Here is a 16,527-nt window from a genome sequence, read left to right as displayed (position 1 = left end):
TTTACTTGCAACTACATTAGCAACTTTGTTCAGTTCAGTATTCTGAAATCTTGTTTTATACTTTTTCAGCGCCGGTTATTGTCGTAGTTGGGTTTTAGTTTTTTCACTTTATATTATTCAACTGTTAATAAAGTTAATTTAAGTAGATGTCCTTCATAATCTGTAGTAGTCCAAAGAGTTAACAATAATGAACGCACAATTGTTTAGGCCAAGCAACTCTAAGCCTAACTCTAGCAACGTAATCCTGGATGGAGACCCATGCGGAAGATCCGCTTCGAATTTACTGGGCTATACTTAATTCTTGGGATAAAGTTAGGTTTGTGTTTATCAATTTGCTGGCTTTGTCTGATATATAGTACGTTGGGATAAAATTCTAGACCAACTGTGCCTATTATATGCTGCGAAAACTTAAAGAAACTTCCAAGCCAGTTACAATTTTTGGCATATATGATAGAAGTAGCAGATATAACTTATTTGTCAAAATCTATCACGATTTTCTTATGTTTATATGACAGAACAATTGTTTAAGTTAAATTCGAGAAAAAATGCTCTATACTTGATAGAATAACTTATTTTTTTCGCGTTTCAAAAAATTTATGATCAGAATGTGGAAAATTTTTATCTGCGTATTTCAACTGGTCGACGTTTATCGGCCGTTTCTCAGGCGTTCCTGGAAAGTCAATTAGCAAGAAATTGCGCGCAAACGAAGGATGCTGTAAGGTAAAAACTGTTTGGGTCGCAGAGCTAACAAAGTAGCGATAAGTAGTCGAATAACTAACTGTAAAAAGTAAGTAATAAAACTAACTGTGGCCACTCCATGCGCGTGAAGTCCTCATCCTCTGGCATCCACGTGTACCGCTTGGGGTCAGGCTGGCTGCACACGGAGCGCGGCCGACGCCTGAAGTACGAGCACTCCAGCTCTGCGTCGTGTGCGCGCAGCTCGGCCGGCGCGGGCGATGGCTGCCCGAACCTGCGGTCAGCGGGTCGAATGCCCGATATTATGTGCTTTTGGATATCCAGGTATTGGACATCCAAGTTGTGTACAAAATATTATTATTTACATTTATTTTCTGTATGCTCATTGATCATATGTATAACAAAATATGAGTTTTAGTTTTATTTGAATTTAAATTGAATATTTTATCGTCTAATTTATAGTTTAAAATATATTATTACAAGTCAAATACGGTTTTAACAAAACTTGCAAACAATCTTGCAAACGTTAATATCCGTAGGCTTAGCTACGGTGCAACGACAAATACCACATAACAATTATTATATCATTCTGCTACACAAAAATTTATATAAAATTTACTATTTCATGTATTCTATTTAGAACATTATATTCCATTTATATATAGGGAAATTGTAATACCTGGGATAGCGTTGTATGGGTGCATAATCGGTGTTGAGATTCTCATCTGAGGGCACTCGACGACGGACACAAACGGATAGAAATGACGCTCTGGAATATAATAAGGCTTTTATGTTTCTTTGCATTATATATAGGTAGATATTGTAGGCAACATATTTCTAAAACTGTTTGGCGATTATAAATACTATTCGCTTAACTATTAAATAAAAAATACAAAACAGTATTTACTACGCCCATTACTTTAACTGTTAAACTAACATAGTCCCGGATCCATGAAATATATCGAAACTTGTTTTAGCAATAAAAACACGGGATAAATGGACTAACCTTTCGTCCGGTATTACTAATACTATTAGGAGGGTGCAACCATAATAAAACGCTCGATTCGTTACCTTAACGCTTCCCGTGAGAGGATCATTTATTTAGCTAATCTGTTTAGAGGCCCGCTACGAGGAAAAACATTTTATGATCCAAGTATTTATAGGTTAAACATCACTTTCATAATAAGGAAGCTATCTGGTATTCAATAATTATTGGATCTAAAAATATAATTATGTTTAGGATTTCTTTCGTGGCTAAGATATAGTAAAACTAGCTGTCCCTGCAAACGTTCTTCTACCTTACTCTTCATCACTTAAGGGTATGAAAAATAGATGTTAGCCGATTCTCAGACCTACCCGATATGCACAAAAAATTTCATGAGAATCGGTCCAGCTGATTTGGAGGAGTATGGTAACTAACATTGTGACAGGGGAATTTTATATATTAGAAGATTATATTGTATTATTTAAAAACGCTGTGTTATATTGTATTATCTAAATCTGTGTATGTAATTTCAACTTTATTATATTCGCAAATACTTCACGGCATAAGATTATACATTTACTATTTTAAGAACACATATTATGCATAATATTAATTTTGACATCGTCCAAATCGAGGCGCCACTTCCTTAGATGTTTCACACAAGACACAACTAACCATTATGACGTGATACCATACCATAAAACAATTTTTCACTCACACCCTGTGTTCTTGAAGGACCCAATAGGAATATATTACCTGGGGTAGATATGAGGTTTACCATCCATCACTGCAAAGATGGTACACCACTATGCTCGTGCCCTAACCTCCAAATAGTAGATGAAACTAAATATCTTGGTGTCATAATTGACAAGAAACTAACATGGGAGACCCAAGCACGTGCTCTAAGCTCCAGAGTTCGTAAACTCATGTACATATTCAGACTATTAAGAAATGTGGCTAATACAGAAACGATGCGTATTATATACACAGCGCTGTGTCAGTCGCTTCTGTGTTACGGAATATGTGCATGGGGTGCAGCTTGTAAAAGCACACTACTGAGGGTGGAAAGGGCACAAAGGGCAGTAATAAAAGTGGCGTATAAAAAACACTTACGATTCTCAACAACGCAACTGTATCTAGAAACCGGCTTTCTTAGTGTACGGAAGTTATTTTTAATGGCACTCATTTTAAAATTTCATAAGTCAGCTAATAGAACTTTAACAAATCCAGAAAGTAGACGTCTTATATGGCAAACTCCAGCCACTCATACCTCTTTTGCTCAGAAATCTTTCTCTTTCTTAGGTCCTTACTTATATACTAAAATTAACAATACATTAAATATTTTTAAAATGACTAGATGTAAACTAAAAAAGTCACTAAAAGTATGGATGCAAGGCCTTGATTATATTCAGACGGAAGAGATTTTGAAGTTGGAAGTATAGAGACCTATCTAAATTACTCACACACACCCAAACATACACACATACACACACACACACACACATGAGCGAGTGCATCGATAAGATCCGCAGGACCGCATCCGGGGATGTGCTCCTTATCTTGAGTAGAAAGGACACAGATCAAGCCCCTCAACTAAAAAAGGCCATATCCGAGCTACTCGGCCAAGATGCAACAGTAGTAAGTAAAGTCCCGGAAGAAGACGTGGAAATCAAAGATCTGGAGGAGTCAACAACGAAACAGGAGATCCTGGAAGCACTCCAAAAAGTAGTAAGTCAAGCCGATGTCGATAATATCACACTCGACAGCATTAAAAACATGCGCAAAGCCTATGGCGGCACTATTACGGCATCGGTAAGACTACATTCGAAGGTGGCCAAACAGATCGTAGAAAAAGGCAAAATAAAAATAGGATGGGTCAACTGTCGCATAAGAAGCACACAAAAGCCTATTAAGTGCTACCGGTGCTGGAATTATGGACACCTCGCACACGGTTGCAGCAGCAAGGAGGACAAGTCAAAGTGCTGCATAAAATGTGGTGAGATTGGCCACAAAATTGCCGAGTGCACCAGGGAAGCCAAATGTGCACTGTGCCTAGAGCACGGGTCAACAGAGAGCGTTGCACATATTGCAGGTTCAAGCAAATGTCCTGTACTGAAAAGAGCACTCCTGGCGGTTAGAAAAGTGGAGCCATGCTTAAGGTAATGCAAATAAATCTTAACCACTGCGAGGCCGCACATGATCTACTGATGCAGATGGTACGGGAGCTAAATTTAGATGCGGTAATAATATCAGAGCCTTATAAACAGCTTAGCAGTGGGTCCTGGCTGTCTGACCAAGATGGACACGCCGCCCTATGGGCCTGCGGTAGGAGCCCTCTGGAAAGTGTTGATCTTATCACCAAAGGCTGTGTGAAAGCGAAGATCGGTGGAATACATTTCTACAGTTGTTACGCCGCTCCTAGCCGTACAATACAGGAATTTAACGACTTCCTAGATACTATTATAGATGATGTGCAAAGCAACTCCCCAGTGGCAATAGCGGGAGATTTTAATGCCTGGGCAATTGACTGGGGCAGCAAAACCACAAATGCTAGGGGAAGGGCACTGATAGAAGCAATGTCCGCAATAGATGTGGTCCTTTTGAACAAGGGGAATGAACCTACATTCAGCAGAGGGGAAGCAAGTTCAATAGTCGACCTTACCTTTGTTAGCAGCGTTCTGGCGAAGGAAAATACCTCATGGAAGGTAACTGAGGCCTACACCGGCAGCGATCATCGGGCACTGTACTGGGAGGTATCGAGCAGGCACAAAAAACCCAATCCGCTGAGGAAGAAATCCAATGAAGTTGGTTGGAAAGTCAGTTCATTCGACCCCGAAATCTTCCACATAACCCTTGAAGATCGACCTTTACAACCAGGGCATGCCTCAGAGAAGGCACGGGAAGTTGTCAAGAGGGTAACATCTGCATGTGATGCAACCATGCCCCGTAAACGAAGCAGGAACCATTTGCCACCGGTTTACTGGTGGAATGATAACATTGCGCAACTAAGGCAGAAGTGTATCCGTGCCAGAAGACTTTCCCAAAGATGCAGAAAGACCCCCCACTTCGAGCAAATTTACAAAAAATATAAGGAAGCTCGTTTAATCTTAAACAAAGCTATCAAGGAAAGCAAAAGGAACTGCTGGACAAAAATGCTTGAGGAAGTGGAAAGTGATCCTTGGGGTAGACCTTATAAAGTTGTCATGAAAAATCTTAAATATAATCGACTTACACCACCTACTGACCCAAACCTGCTGGAGAAAATTGTGACTGTGCTATTCCCGCAGCAAACTAAACTTAAATATAAGATGGCACACAATAAGAAGGAAGTTATACCGCCTGTTACAGAGAAGGAATTATCAGACGCCTGTGGCAGAATAGGAAATACTAAAGCCCCTGGATTAGATGGCATACCCAACGTTGCTCTAAAACAAGCGATAAAATCTGTACCAGGAATCTTTATAGACGCCTTCAACGCTTGTCTCAAGGAAGGCCTTTTCCCCACAGTCTGGAAGAGGCAAAAATTAGTATTACTCCCGAAAGGTAATAAACCTTCCACTGAGGCGTCATCCTACCGCCCTCTCTGTATGTTGGATACAGTTGGAAAAATGCTGGAGAGGATAATTCACAATCGAATTGAAGAAGCAGTCGAACCCCTCTTGTCCAACTCCCAATACGGATTCCGAAAAGGCAAATCAACCTTAGATGCTATCGGACTAGTTATCGACACCGCAAGACAAGCGATTTCAGGGACGAGATGGAGAGGAGGCTCTAAGAACTATTGTCTCGTTGTAACACTCGATATTAAAAATGCCTTCAATTCCGCAAGATGGGATGTGATAATGTCCGCTCTTTCAAACTTGAAAGTGCCAGATTACCTTAGGGACATAGTAGCTAGCTATTTTAAAAACAGGGTCCTCATATATGACACTGAAAGTGGACCTAAAGAATACAACGTCACCGGAGGAGTCCCACAAGGTTCAGTATTGGGTCCACTTCTATGGAATGTTATGTATGACGGACTGCTCAAATCGGAGATACCAAGTGAAACACAACTGGTGGCATTTGCTGATGACCTAGCAGTAGTTGTAGTAGCCAAATACTTGGAAGAACTGAATTGGGCTTTCGATAGGACCTTCCAAGTAATTAGTCAGTGGATGAAATCGGCCGGACTGCAGTTAGCTGAACACAAAACCGAGGCCGTACTTATTACTAGCAGGAAACGGATAGAAACAACCTCACTCAGAGTCGGTAATTACGAGATCGTAACGCAACCATACGTTCGCTACCTGGGAGTAATGCTGGACACACGCCTGAGCTTCAATAAGCATGCAGAACATGTCGCTACTAAAGCAGCAGTAGTTGCAACAACACTATCCCGACTAATGCCGAATATTGGAGGCCCTAAACAACAAAGGAGAAGGCTCCTAACATCGGTGACGACGTCGGTGCTCCTGTATGGCGCCCCACTTTGGTCAAATGCGCTGCAGCTGCAACAGCCCAAGCGTCAAGTTGTATCGACGTACAGAGTTAGCGCACTACGCATTGCCAGCGCATTCCGCACTGTTTCTGTAGAGGCATCATGTGTCATCTCTGGAATGCTGCCAATCGAAGTCTTGACAGAAGAACGAAAAAACCTTTACCATCGTCAGAAAAGCGGCACCGCTCTCACAAAAACCGAGCTGAAAACGGAAGAAAGACGGAAGAGTATAGAAAAGTGGCAACGGATATGGGACACCTCTACCAAGGGAAGATGGACTCATCGCCTCATTCCACGGATTGAACCATGGGTCAATCGTAAGCACGGAGAGGTTAACTACTATCTGACCCAAATGCTTTCTGGTCACGGTTGCTACCGAGAATACCTACATCGGTTTAAGCATGAAGATTCTCCAGAGTGCCCCACCTGCGGACAAGACGAAAATGCAGAACATGTTTTCTTTATATGTCCAGTATACAAAGAAGCCCGGGACACCTGGGAAACAACAATGGGAACAAAAGTATGTCCTGAGAACATGATCGGAGTGATGTTGTCAAATAAAGAATCATGGGAAGCAACGAGCGCTTATGCAACGGAGGTTCTGAAAGACTTACGAAAGAAAGAACGGATGCGAAAAGTTTGACGGCATAGAACATAAGTGAGAAAAGCAGCAATGCTATACGTCCCCCCGCGAAGTAAAGCCTAACGGCCATCCCGCGGGGATATGGATGGGAGAAAGAGGGTTGTTTTAGTCGGTATGGACCAAGAGACCATGATCGAGTCCGACATACCAGGTCGCAGATCTTGACCTGAGATACTTAACAGTATTTTTTCCCTCTATAATAAAAAAAAAAAAAAAAAAAAAAAAAAAAAAAAAAAAAAAAAAAAAAAAAAAACACACACACACACACATACACACACGCGCACACCCACACACACAAACACACATACACACGCATGTTTAACAGTGATTTATATAATTTGTATTGTATAATTATTAAAAAATTTGTTTTTTTGTAAAAATTTTATGCAAATGGAAGAAACTTGTTCCCACGACACAGGGAATCCTAGTGTGGGAACAAGGGTTCTTATATTGTATGTATCATATTATTTTGGATAATAAAATTATTGAATTATTATTGAATTATATATCCACGCTGACAGGTAAAATACTGTTTGCGTGCCCGAGATTTGTTGTTGACACGAGAGTAATAACTTTTAACTTCCCGAAAACCAAGGCTTGAATAAGTAAGCTCATATTATGTTATGCATGGATGGAGCTTTGATATGGCACTAGGGAGTGACCGAGGGTACTCGAGTGAATTAGAGGTCCAGGCACGTTCTTCTGCATAGGGTTTTATCACAATCAAGATTTACGACGGTTTTTATTATTTATTTGATGACATTCTCGTCGTATAGATTGTATTACGAAGTGACAATAAATTCTTGTAAATAATTGAAGAAAAGTTAATTTATGAAGTTATCTTCACTATGTTTTAATAACAATAAGCCTCTTCCTAATGTATCAAACTTTAATATTTTGGTAACATGTTACAAGTAATTTTAAACTTATAATAACATTATTTAAAAAAAGGGAACTATTTTTTAAAGTTCCATTAAAATTAGATGATGCTTTAAGTATCCAAGACATTGAAAAAATTAACCCTAAACTTTACAAGAGTTGCAATAATTGTTACCCTTGCTCAATTTCTAGGCTGTAAAACGTTTAATGGGGCAAACATTTTAGACAGTGTAGCTAATGGTGGAACATTTATTATTTGTTTAACAAATTAATCTTGATCTCCCAGATTAAACAATTTACGACGTACATAATTCTACGCAGTTTTGGAACACAAATTAATGTGCTCAATTTAGTACAACTGTCTCGCTTGTAAGCTTAATCTCTGTATCCCAAATATACTAATACTGTTGTTCGTGTCGTTAGCGCAAATTACAACTTGAAGATTAACTTAATCAGGATGTATTGTTTGATAGTTGTCAATGTAATTGACCTACTTGTTATACTTTTCGTATGTTTTTTGCTCAAGCTAAATAGGTTTTGGCTACTTTCAATTAGTGTCGAAACCAAAATATTCACAATTATAATTATTTACGAGTAGAATAAACTCGAAGAATATTGTAAATATACAGCAAAATATTAACAATTATAATAGAATACAAAACAAAAATTAAATTATAAATATTAATACCTGTTTGTTCTGGAACATGGGCTCTCGATGTGGTATTGTGACAGGCATCCGAGGAATCGATCCTTCTTGGACTTCTCCAGTTCCAGCAAATCCAGTTGTTTGTTGTTGATACAGTATTGTTCCCGGAACTCCTTGAATACGAAGGAAATTTACCCGTAAGCGATAAACTTGAATTCAAGGAAAATTTACTTGTAATATTATTTGCATAGTTCGTAACGAGTAAAGAGTATAATTTTACTAAAATAGACTAAGAAAATTATAATAATAAACACAGTGCAATTCTCAACAAATCTGTTTGTTAAAATTAAACTGATCACGCATAAGCGTAGGAAATAAGACGGCATTATTCAAATTCAAATTCAAATTCAAATTATATTTATTTGCAAGAATGTAGTTACAGATTCTAGATGTTTTAATTACAATGTTATGTGGCTAATACATTCTACCCATTGATTGGGTGTGCAAATATTAAAAAAGAAAGTTAATTAGTCTAATTATTTAAATGTACACACAATTCAATTTTCACAATTACGCGAACGCACTACGATTTACACGATTATATCACTACACACTTCACTTATCACACACAATTCAGTTTACACTACTTATTATAACTAAAATGTATTATACTATGCTGAAATAAGCTTTAATACTATTTGCATAGTCTTGCACGAGCTACCAAACTAATAGAATATACTTCCAACATTGTATACTAATTATATACTTACTACAGTATTTCTAAATTGGCCTAATTAAAATACATACTTAAGATGATTCTACCTATGTTAAATTTACTTTTATTGTCGTATAATTAAGGACAAAGAACTAAGCTCAACTATTTTTTTAAATTGAATACCTTCTATAATTGAAAGTTCACACTACAAAATCAAGGTGAATGCGCTGAAAGAATTAACCTAAAACCTTATCAAACATCGTAACATCGATCAAGACAGATAATATCGCACACAAGAAATTGCTTTCCTACAATAGTGATTGAAGACAGCGACGGAACCTAGCGCTATTTATTTCTACTTTTACGATGTGTTGGACAGCCGAGATAGTATTCTTTTCAGGCTACGGAATGAAATGTATTTCCTTCAAATTTCCCTATTCTGTTGTGAAATTTTCATCTATTTTAAAGTTATTTGACAGGTTATTAAAATGATTTATTAACGAAAATCATTTTAATAACCTGTCCCGAATTATTATGTTTATTATTTAAAAAAATGTATTGTAATAATATCATGTGTAATGTTTAAAAACACGAATCTATAAATAGATTTTAACTTTAAACATAAAACAATTTTACATCGGTTTGTTCTATGTAGAGCTTTTAAAAACCAAAACGTTAAACATTTTGAAACGGAAGTTAGAGAAATCTGTACCGCATTGTTTAAACATTTACAGATAAAATAGCTTTTAAACATATTTACTCAGCCTATTAATTAAATTGGGACGAATAATAATTAGACAAAAAGATTTCATTTTAAAGGAATTTAATAATTGTATAACTTCAAATGTTTAAACGTCGTAAAACCTAACTATATGCCGGTATTATAATATTATCTATGCTATATACGTACCTGTTTAGAGTACATGGTCGTCCGACTGGCTGGCCGGTCGTCGCTGACCCTCTGCCGCTTTCTGCCCGAGTTTTCATCCTCCGATTCGTAGCCTTTCGCCGAGTGTGCTATGTCTGCCTATAGAAACATATATGCCTATGTCAATATTTGATTTTCATTTGTTGTACAAATAGGGATTATTCTTAACAGATAACGCTATTATCCTTTGTCCAGGACCTACGAATATCCCAAGTAAAATATACGTAGGTTGTATAAAAATTTATCAATTGATTTCTTCTACTTCGTTCAATACAATAAAAATAGCACTAGAACAAATTCCACGTTACTGAATGTTGCTTTATCTTATGTTATCTGAACAAATATAACAAATAAAAAACAAACAAAAAAAACCGAATTCAAACATTCAAAAATAACTGCCCACGTTCAAAATCTCCTTCGATTTCAGCACACATTGAGCAACCGCATTGGAAAACCGGAGATAGTATTCACGATATCTGAGAATATTTTTTGAAGTGAAAACTTCTTTAGCGGCGTTGAGCACTTTTTCTGTAATGGGTATAAAATCTTAAACTCGCGTCAGGACACGTGACCAGCCCCTGTAGTCTCGACACATTAGTCGGTAATTACCGACAACTAATTTATAGACCCGTCTTCAGCAATGAAAATGATGTCGCTTAATACCTCTCCCCAATTTGATGGAAGCATACAATAGATACATATTTGTTTATAATTTTTATTCTTCACAAAACTTTCCGTTATGCGTCAAAATATTTATATAATAATAGCAGTGTAGTAATGCATTTTTATCTAAATTAATAACATCATTATTTCAATTCCGTAGATATATGAACAATAAATAAAATATAGATTTCATGGATTTGGAAAATCATTTCTTTGCAACACATTCGAATGTTGTCAAAACAAATTATACTTTGACATTGTCAATCGTTATGATACCGACGTTTTGATCTCGACAAGATCTCGATAACTAAAGCCCTTCTCCCATTACGATAATTCTAGAATAGGTACGATACTCGAGTAGAATACTAGATTTGCTCGCTACCCGATGATCGCATATTATGCGACTGAAAAATGACATCGTTATTGCGCCTCGTTTTTATGGGCGGACGTTATATAATAATAATAATAATAATTCATTTATTTATTGTAACAACAGTTAGGTCGTTATGTCGAGAAATCAGCGATTCCAGTGACGAAGAAGCTCTTGCAGTTTTTCTTTTTTATAGAAATAGAAGACGGCAACATAAGAGTAGGAAGTACTGGATTCATCCATATATTGAAATAAAAATAAATTGTAGAGATTTGTAGCCGCACGAGAACTACAACTCATGATGATTAGAAATTTTTATTTTTCTACCGAAGAGATACGCGGGAGACGTGACGCAAAAGCGACCAACACGGTGAGTCGTGCGATGCTAGTCGCGGACGTGTAGGATACCGATAGCGTAGTGTGCGAGCCTACATACAAATGTATGTGATAATGTGAGTTAGTCCGCGGCGACTAGTCTCCGAGACTTGCAGGATACTTGAATCGCCTGTGCGTATTGTAATGGGAGAAGGGCCTTACGGTTTGTGTGGGTTTGTAGATACGGTTGAAAATATCGGAAAAATTATAGATTATTATAATCTATATATCTATATACATATAATAAATCTGTAGAAGGGTCAATTCTGTACATTGCAAATATTGAAAAAATAAATAGCAGGGGGTGTTACTGGATCGATACCAAACCCAAATATGTGATTAAAAAAAATATTTGTCTGTCTTTCTGTCTGTCTGTCTGTATGTGAAGGCATCACATAAAAACTAACGGTTCGATTTCGATGAAATTTGGTATAATTCTACCTTATTATCCTGGGCATAAAATAGGATACTTTTTATCCCGGAAAAATACGTAGAAAAAAGAAATCTTAATTTTTCTTAATTTTTCCGCGCGGACGGAATCGCGGGCGGAAGCTAGTTTTATAATAAAAAAGATATTTCACACTTCCGATGCTATATGATTAAACGCAATAATTTTTTCTCTTATTTAATGTTATTGCAATTAAAATAAAATACACAAATAATGTTTTATTTTTAAGATGGTTTCAAAATTTTATTGAAAACTAGCGGTCCGCCCCGGCTTCGCCCGTGGTACATATTCACGTTTTCTTTACATAAGAACCATCCTCGTATTTCAAGGAATATAATAAAAAAAGAATTAAAGAAATAGGTTCAGCTGTTCTAAAGTTATGCGCTTACCAACACATTTTGGGATTCATTTTTATATTATAGATGTTAAGAAGCCTCTTATATTACTTATATTATATAAATATTAGAATAGTTTACTGCTATCTGCATTTATTCAGCCAAAATATTCGATAAATTTCTTTCTGAACTTCTAAGATAATAAAATTATACAGATGAATACAAATAAAATAAAAACGATCCAATTTTATTAGAAAAATTTAATTTAATAGTTTATAATAGCGTAGTTGAAAATTTGGCTCAAAACCATCATCTCTCACCAACATAATTCTAGTAACTTGTACATCTGTAAAATATAAAATTTATAGATAAATATTTATGTTTAATAAAAATTAATATTTATATTTAAGTAAATCAATTGCGTATATTCATCCTTTGCTTATTAACTGTAATAAAATATACCTACAATGATGCACATAATAATATTATTGTATAATAAGACAAGCTAAAAATACAAGTGATACAAATTATCCGTTCCGTCTTTAGTTTTAGTTCCGTCCGTTTATATGATGTCTTAAAGATTTTTCGAAAGGCTTCGAATTGAGCAAAATTATCTTGTAGAGCTTTTAGAGTCTTTTGATTAGAATGTTATTGCACTTCACAAATAACGAAATATTACTAAACTAAAACTAATAGCTTTAACTATATAAAAACATAACGCAGATTGATATTTTCTTAGGACATTTGTTATCTAATAGATTTATAGGATTTTTAAGAATATAATTAAAAATTAAATCCTCTTGAAAATACAAAATTTATATTTATTTTGATTGATTGATGTCAAATGTCAAAAAAGTAAATATAGAGATTGCCATAGATGGAATTTTGGATTCCATGAATATGTAATAAATAGAACATTAATTAAACGATTGATATAAAAAAATATCGAATTTGATTAAAATTAAATTAACTGCCATGTTTTTTGTGCATAACATGTGCTTTTTTCATATGCAATTGTATTTGTAATAATGCGAAAAATTTATGTAACTAATTTTAATTTACTATATATTCCATAATATCAAGGTAAATTTCTTGGAAAAACAACACTAAATTTTTTAGGTCCATACTATAGATACTGAAAATCGTTAGTTACCGACCGATTTCGGTCGACATCGATGTCGATTAATGTGTCGAGACTACAAGTACTGATCGAAAAAGCGTAAGACGGATGGAGAGAACTCAACGTTAATAATCAAGTTTTCACTTCTGCCGGCACTCCCGGAGTGCAACCCGTCTTTTTTTTTAATTGTTGTAATTATTTAGTTTTTAACGTAATTCAAAAGAAGACAATTTAAAATAACCTTTCTTTCTTCCTCAAAATTTATAATCTAAATATTTCTCTAAAATACGGTTATGTTTTCAAAGTTGTTTAGAAATAATCCTATTCACAATAATAAGTTCTCCACAAAAGCAGTGGGTTATTCCAATTATCTAAAAGCGAGTAAGCCAACGATTCAAGAAGCGAGATATTTTGCTAAATTTATATTCAATTCCGGCGAAACCTAATTAGACTGCCAAATTAAAATAACACTTTATGAGTTTAAAGTGAGAATGAAATAGAAATTTCATTATTTTATTAAAGAGATAGAAAGGTCTGTCTATGCTTTATTGGCACTTTCAGGGGCTAAAAGCTTTGTTGTCTGCATCTACGTCTCGTAATTGAGCGTAAGGTCACCGGCGCGGCGTTCAGATTAATTCTGTTTTAGCCTATTGTTGAACATAGCTTGCATAAGCTATAGTAAATAATTTATGTCATGGTTGTAATGTGCATTAATTATTAGCCTGAATATATCTTACCTTTAAAGATTAATTCAAATAATGAGATTCTGAAAATCATTAATTATATTTTCTATTACATAGGCAGCTAGTAATTTTTTGAGATAAATATTCGAAATAAATAGTAAAATTTTTAAAGTTTCAATATTTTATGTACGTCTTCAAAACATTAGATTTTCATAAAATATTTTCGCCAAAAAGTAACGTGCTTATTACAGGAGCTTAATCAACACTTCAATGAGATAACCGAATGAAGTCGGCGATAATGAGCCAAGCTTCACTCTTGAGGTTTGGACAACAAAGGATGCCACATTTCATACGTTGTTGGTTTCCGTATATTATATGTTAATTTTATTGATTGTTATCTTTGGTCATTTAAACTTGTCTTTAAATGACCAATATCTTTGTTCAATCCTGATTCGAAAAAGAAAACACAATTTTAATCCTTTATTTAAAAAAAGAGCGTACTATGTTTCGAGCACATGTGTCAGAAGTTAAACTTCTTTTGCAAGTTTCAATGATACAAAAATCGTCGCATTGCTCCATGATGTGATAGTATTGTCATGATGTAACCTTGAAATTTCATTCTTACCACACCTAAAGGACCGTAAAGTACCTAGTTTCACTTTAAAAAAAAAACTGAAAAGTATCCAAAAAAAATCTTAATGATAATTTGGTACCATTTAATTAGCCTCTGGAGTCGAAATACAGAAACTATAAATTCAACTTAATTTACAAAAATTATGAACATTTTAACACCGAATATGGCGCATAAACAGATAATTTATTTCCTCCCTCAGGCAGGAGTATCTTACATTGCAGTTGAAGTTTCAAACTTTCGTCATTTGAGAGGGAGACTCGCCGTCATAGTTGTCTTGGGAACTTTTTCTGCGGACATGATCATACCCAGTGTTGTTGCTAATTGCTCTAGTTTATGTAATTGTGTTATTATATAAACGTAAGTTGTGTTTGAAATTCAAGTTATTGCAATGTTATTGTACAATATGCCTTTACAAAATAGTTTGGCCTTAGTGTTGGCCGTAATGTTATCAGTTCGTACTTGGTCGTTTCATATTCTTTCAGTGTTTAATTCAAAATGAATTTCAATAAATATGTTAATATTAAATTTTAATAAATTAAAAAAGTTGGAAAACATAAAAATAATAAATAAAATGTATTTTAAATATAAATGCAGCGTACTTTTATATTTTCTCAAGAAATAAATCATAAATACGAATCGTCCATAAATCATAAAGTAGCGGGCATTGGTTGAATTTGAATAATAGCGAAGAATTTCCAATAGATAGTTATAGATATGCTCTGAATAGAAAAGGAATTCATTTATGCAAAGTAAAGAATAAACTGAAAATATGTACTTCGTAAGGGAATGTATAATTTTTTAAACTAAATAATATATTAAAATATACTCACAAATGCATTAATATTAATTGCATTATAAAATCTAAATATTCCTAAGGTATTTAAAGATAACATTTAACAAATATTCATTTTTAGTATAAATATACCGATAAAAATATGAATAATAGCATAAAAATTATCCATTTCTTATTGTTTAGGTATAGGCACTACAAGATTTGTATTTGAGGTACTCACATCGTTAAAATAATGTATATTTTATAGAAAATAAGTAATTCATAATTCTTTATTTACGATAAACATGGTATAAAAATGTTACATTTGTTTTACTTATAGTTTATGTACCTACAGCATGTTAACCATTATTGAAAAACAGCATGCAAATTATTAATAATAATTACAAAGAATAAGTATGTTTGTCATTTTATTAAGTACATCATTCTTATATAATTATTTTTAATCAAAATTATTATTGATACTAATTAATCTTACCTGTGTTGAAACTGATACTCCCGGCCCGCCCGGCCCACCCACTCCACCTATAACAAAAATAAACAAAATTGTAGTTTTACTTATAAGTAATATTAATGTCTAAAACATTAAAACTGAAAACATTGAATTATAAAAAATCTAGTACTTATTTTTAATCACTGAATTTTGAACCTAAATTGTGTTAATTTATTATCATAAAATTTTAATTGAAAATCCTTGAATTTTTTTTTAATTCCACAATTTCATTGAAAATGTAGCTATATACTTATAGAAATTAAAGACTTTTTAAACTAGTTAAATTATTATATTAATCAACTCTTTAATCGAGCACAAATCGATCACAATGCCATTTGACATTTAAAAATTTCCCGCCACATTTTTTTTTATTTATTCGTAGCCAGCATTCGCGCGCTAGAACCGCACGAGGAACAAAATATCAAATTAATTTTTGAATTTGGCATTTAAAAAATAGTTTATATATTTTTATCAGTTTTATAAAATTGTAAGGAATAATAAACAACGTAAATAGTTACATAAAATTATAAAGATTAACATTTTTTTTATTTGTGCAATTTATCCAAGCGTTCAGCCGTGTTTCAGCCGCGTTCCATTTTCAAATTTACATGTTTTTTTTTCGTACTGAATCAGACCGCAATTTC

The 16,527-nt window shown here is 34.5% G+C and overlaps 1 protein-coding gene across 1 annotated transcript in view; it reads right to left on the bottom strand.

Moving 5' to 3' along the window:
- LOC123697926 overlaps window positions 1–15,880 on the bottom strand; it is a 40,890-nt gene extending 25,010 nt beyond the window's left edge. Inside the window, exons 1-5 of the mRNA XM_045644499.1 lie at window positions 15,869–15,880; window positions 9,955–10,071; window positions 8,372–8,502; window positions 1,376–1,465; window positions 806–970 (exon numbers count right to left, since the gene is read on the bottom strand). Of these exons, the coding sequence (XP_045500455.1) occupies window positions 806–970; window positions 1,376–1,465; window positions 8,372–8,502; window positions 9,955–9,969 (401 nt within the window). The 5' untranslated portion in view covers window positions 9,970–10,071; window positions 15,869–15,880. The remainder of the gene's footprint in view (window positions 1–805; window positions 971–1,375; window positions 1,466–8,371; window positions 8,503–9,954; window positions 10,072–15,868) is intronic.
- Between the last annotated feature and the right edge of the window lie 647 nt (window positions 15,881–16,527).

The sequence above is a fragment of the Colias croceus genome, chromosome 15 (genome assembly GCF_905220415.1).
Source record: "Colias croceus chromosome 15, ilColCroc2.1".
NCBI lineage: Eukaryota > Metazoa > Arthropoda > Insecta > Lepidoptera > Pieridae > Colias > Colias croceus.
The sequence above is the reverse complement of the archived record's forward strand: the minus strand, read 5'-3'. Positions and strand labels throughout refer to the sequence as shown.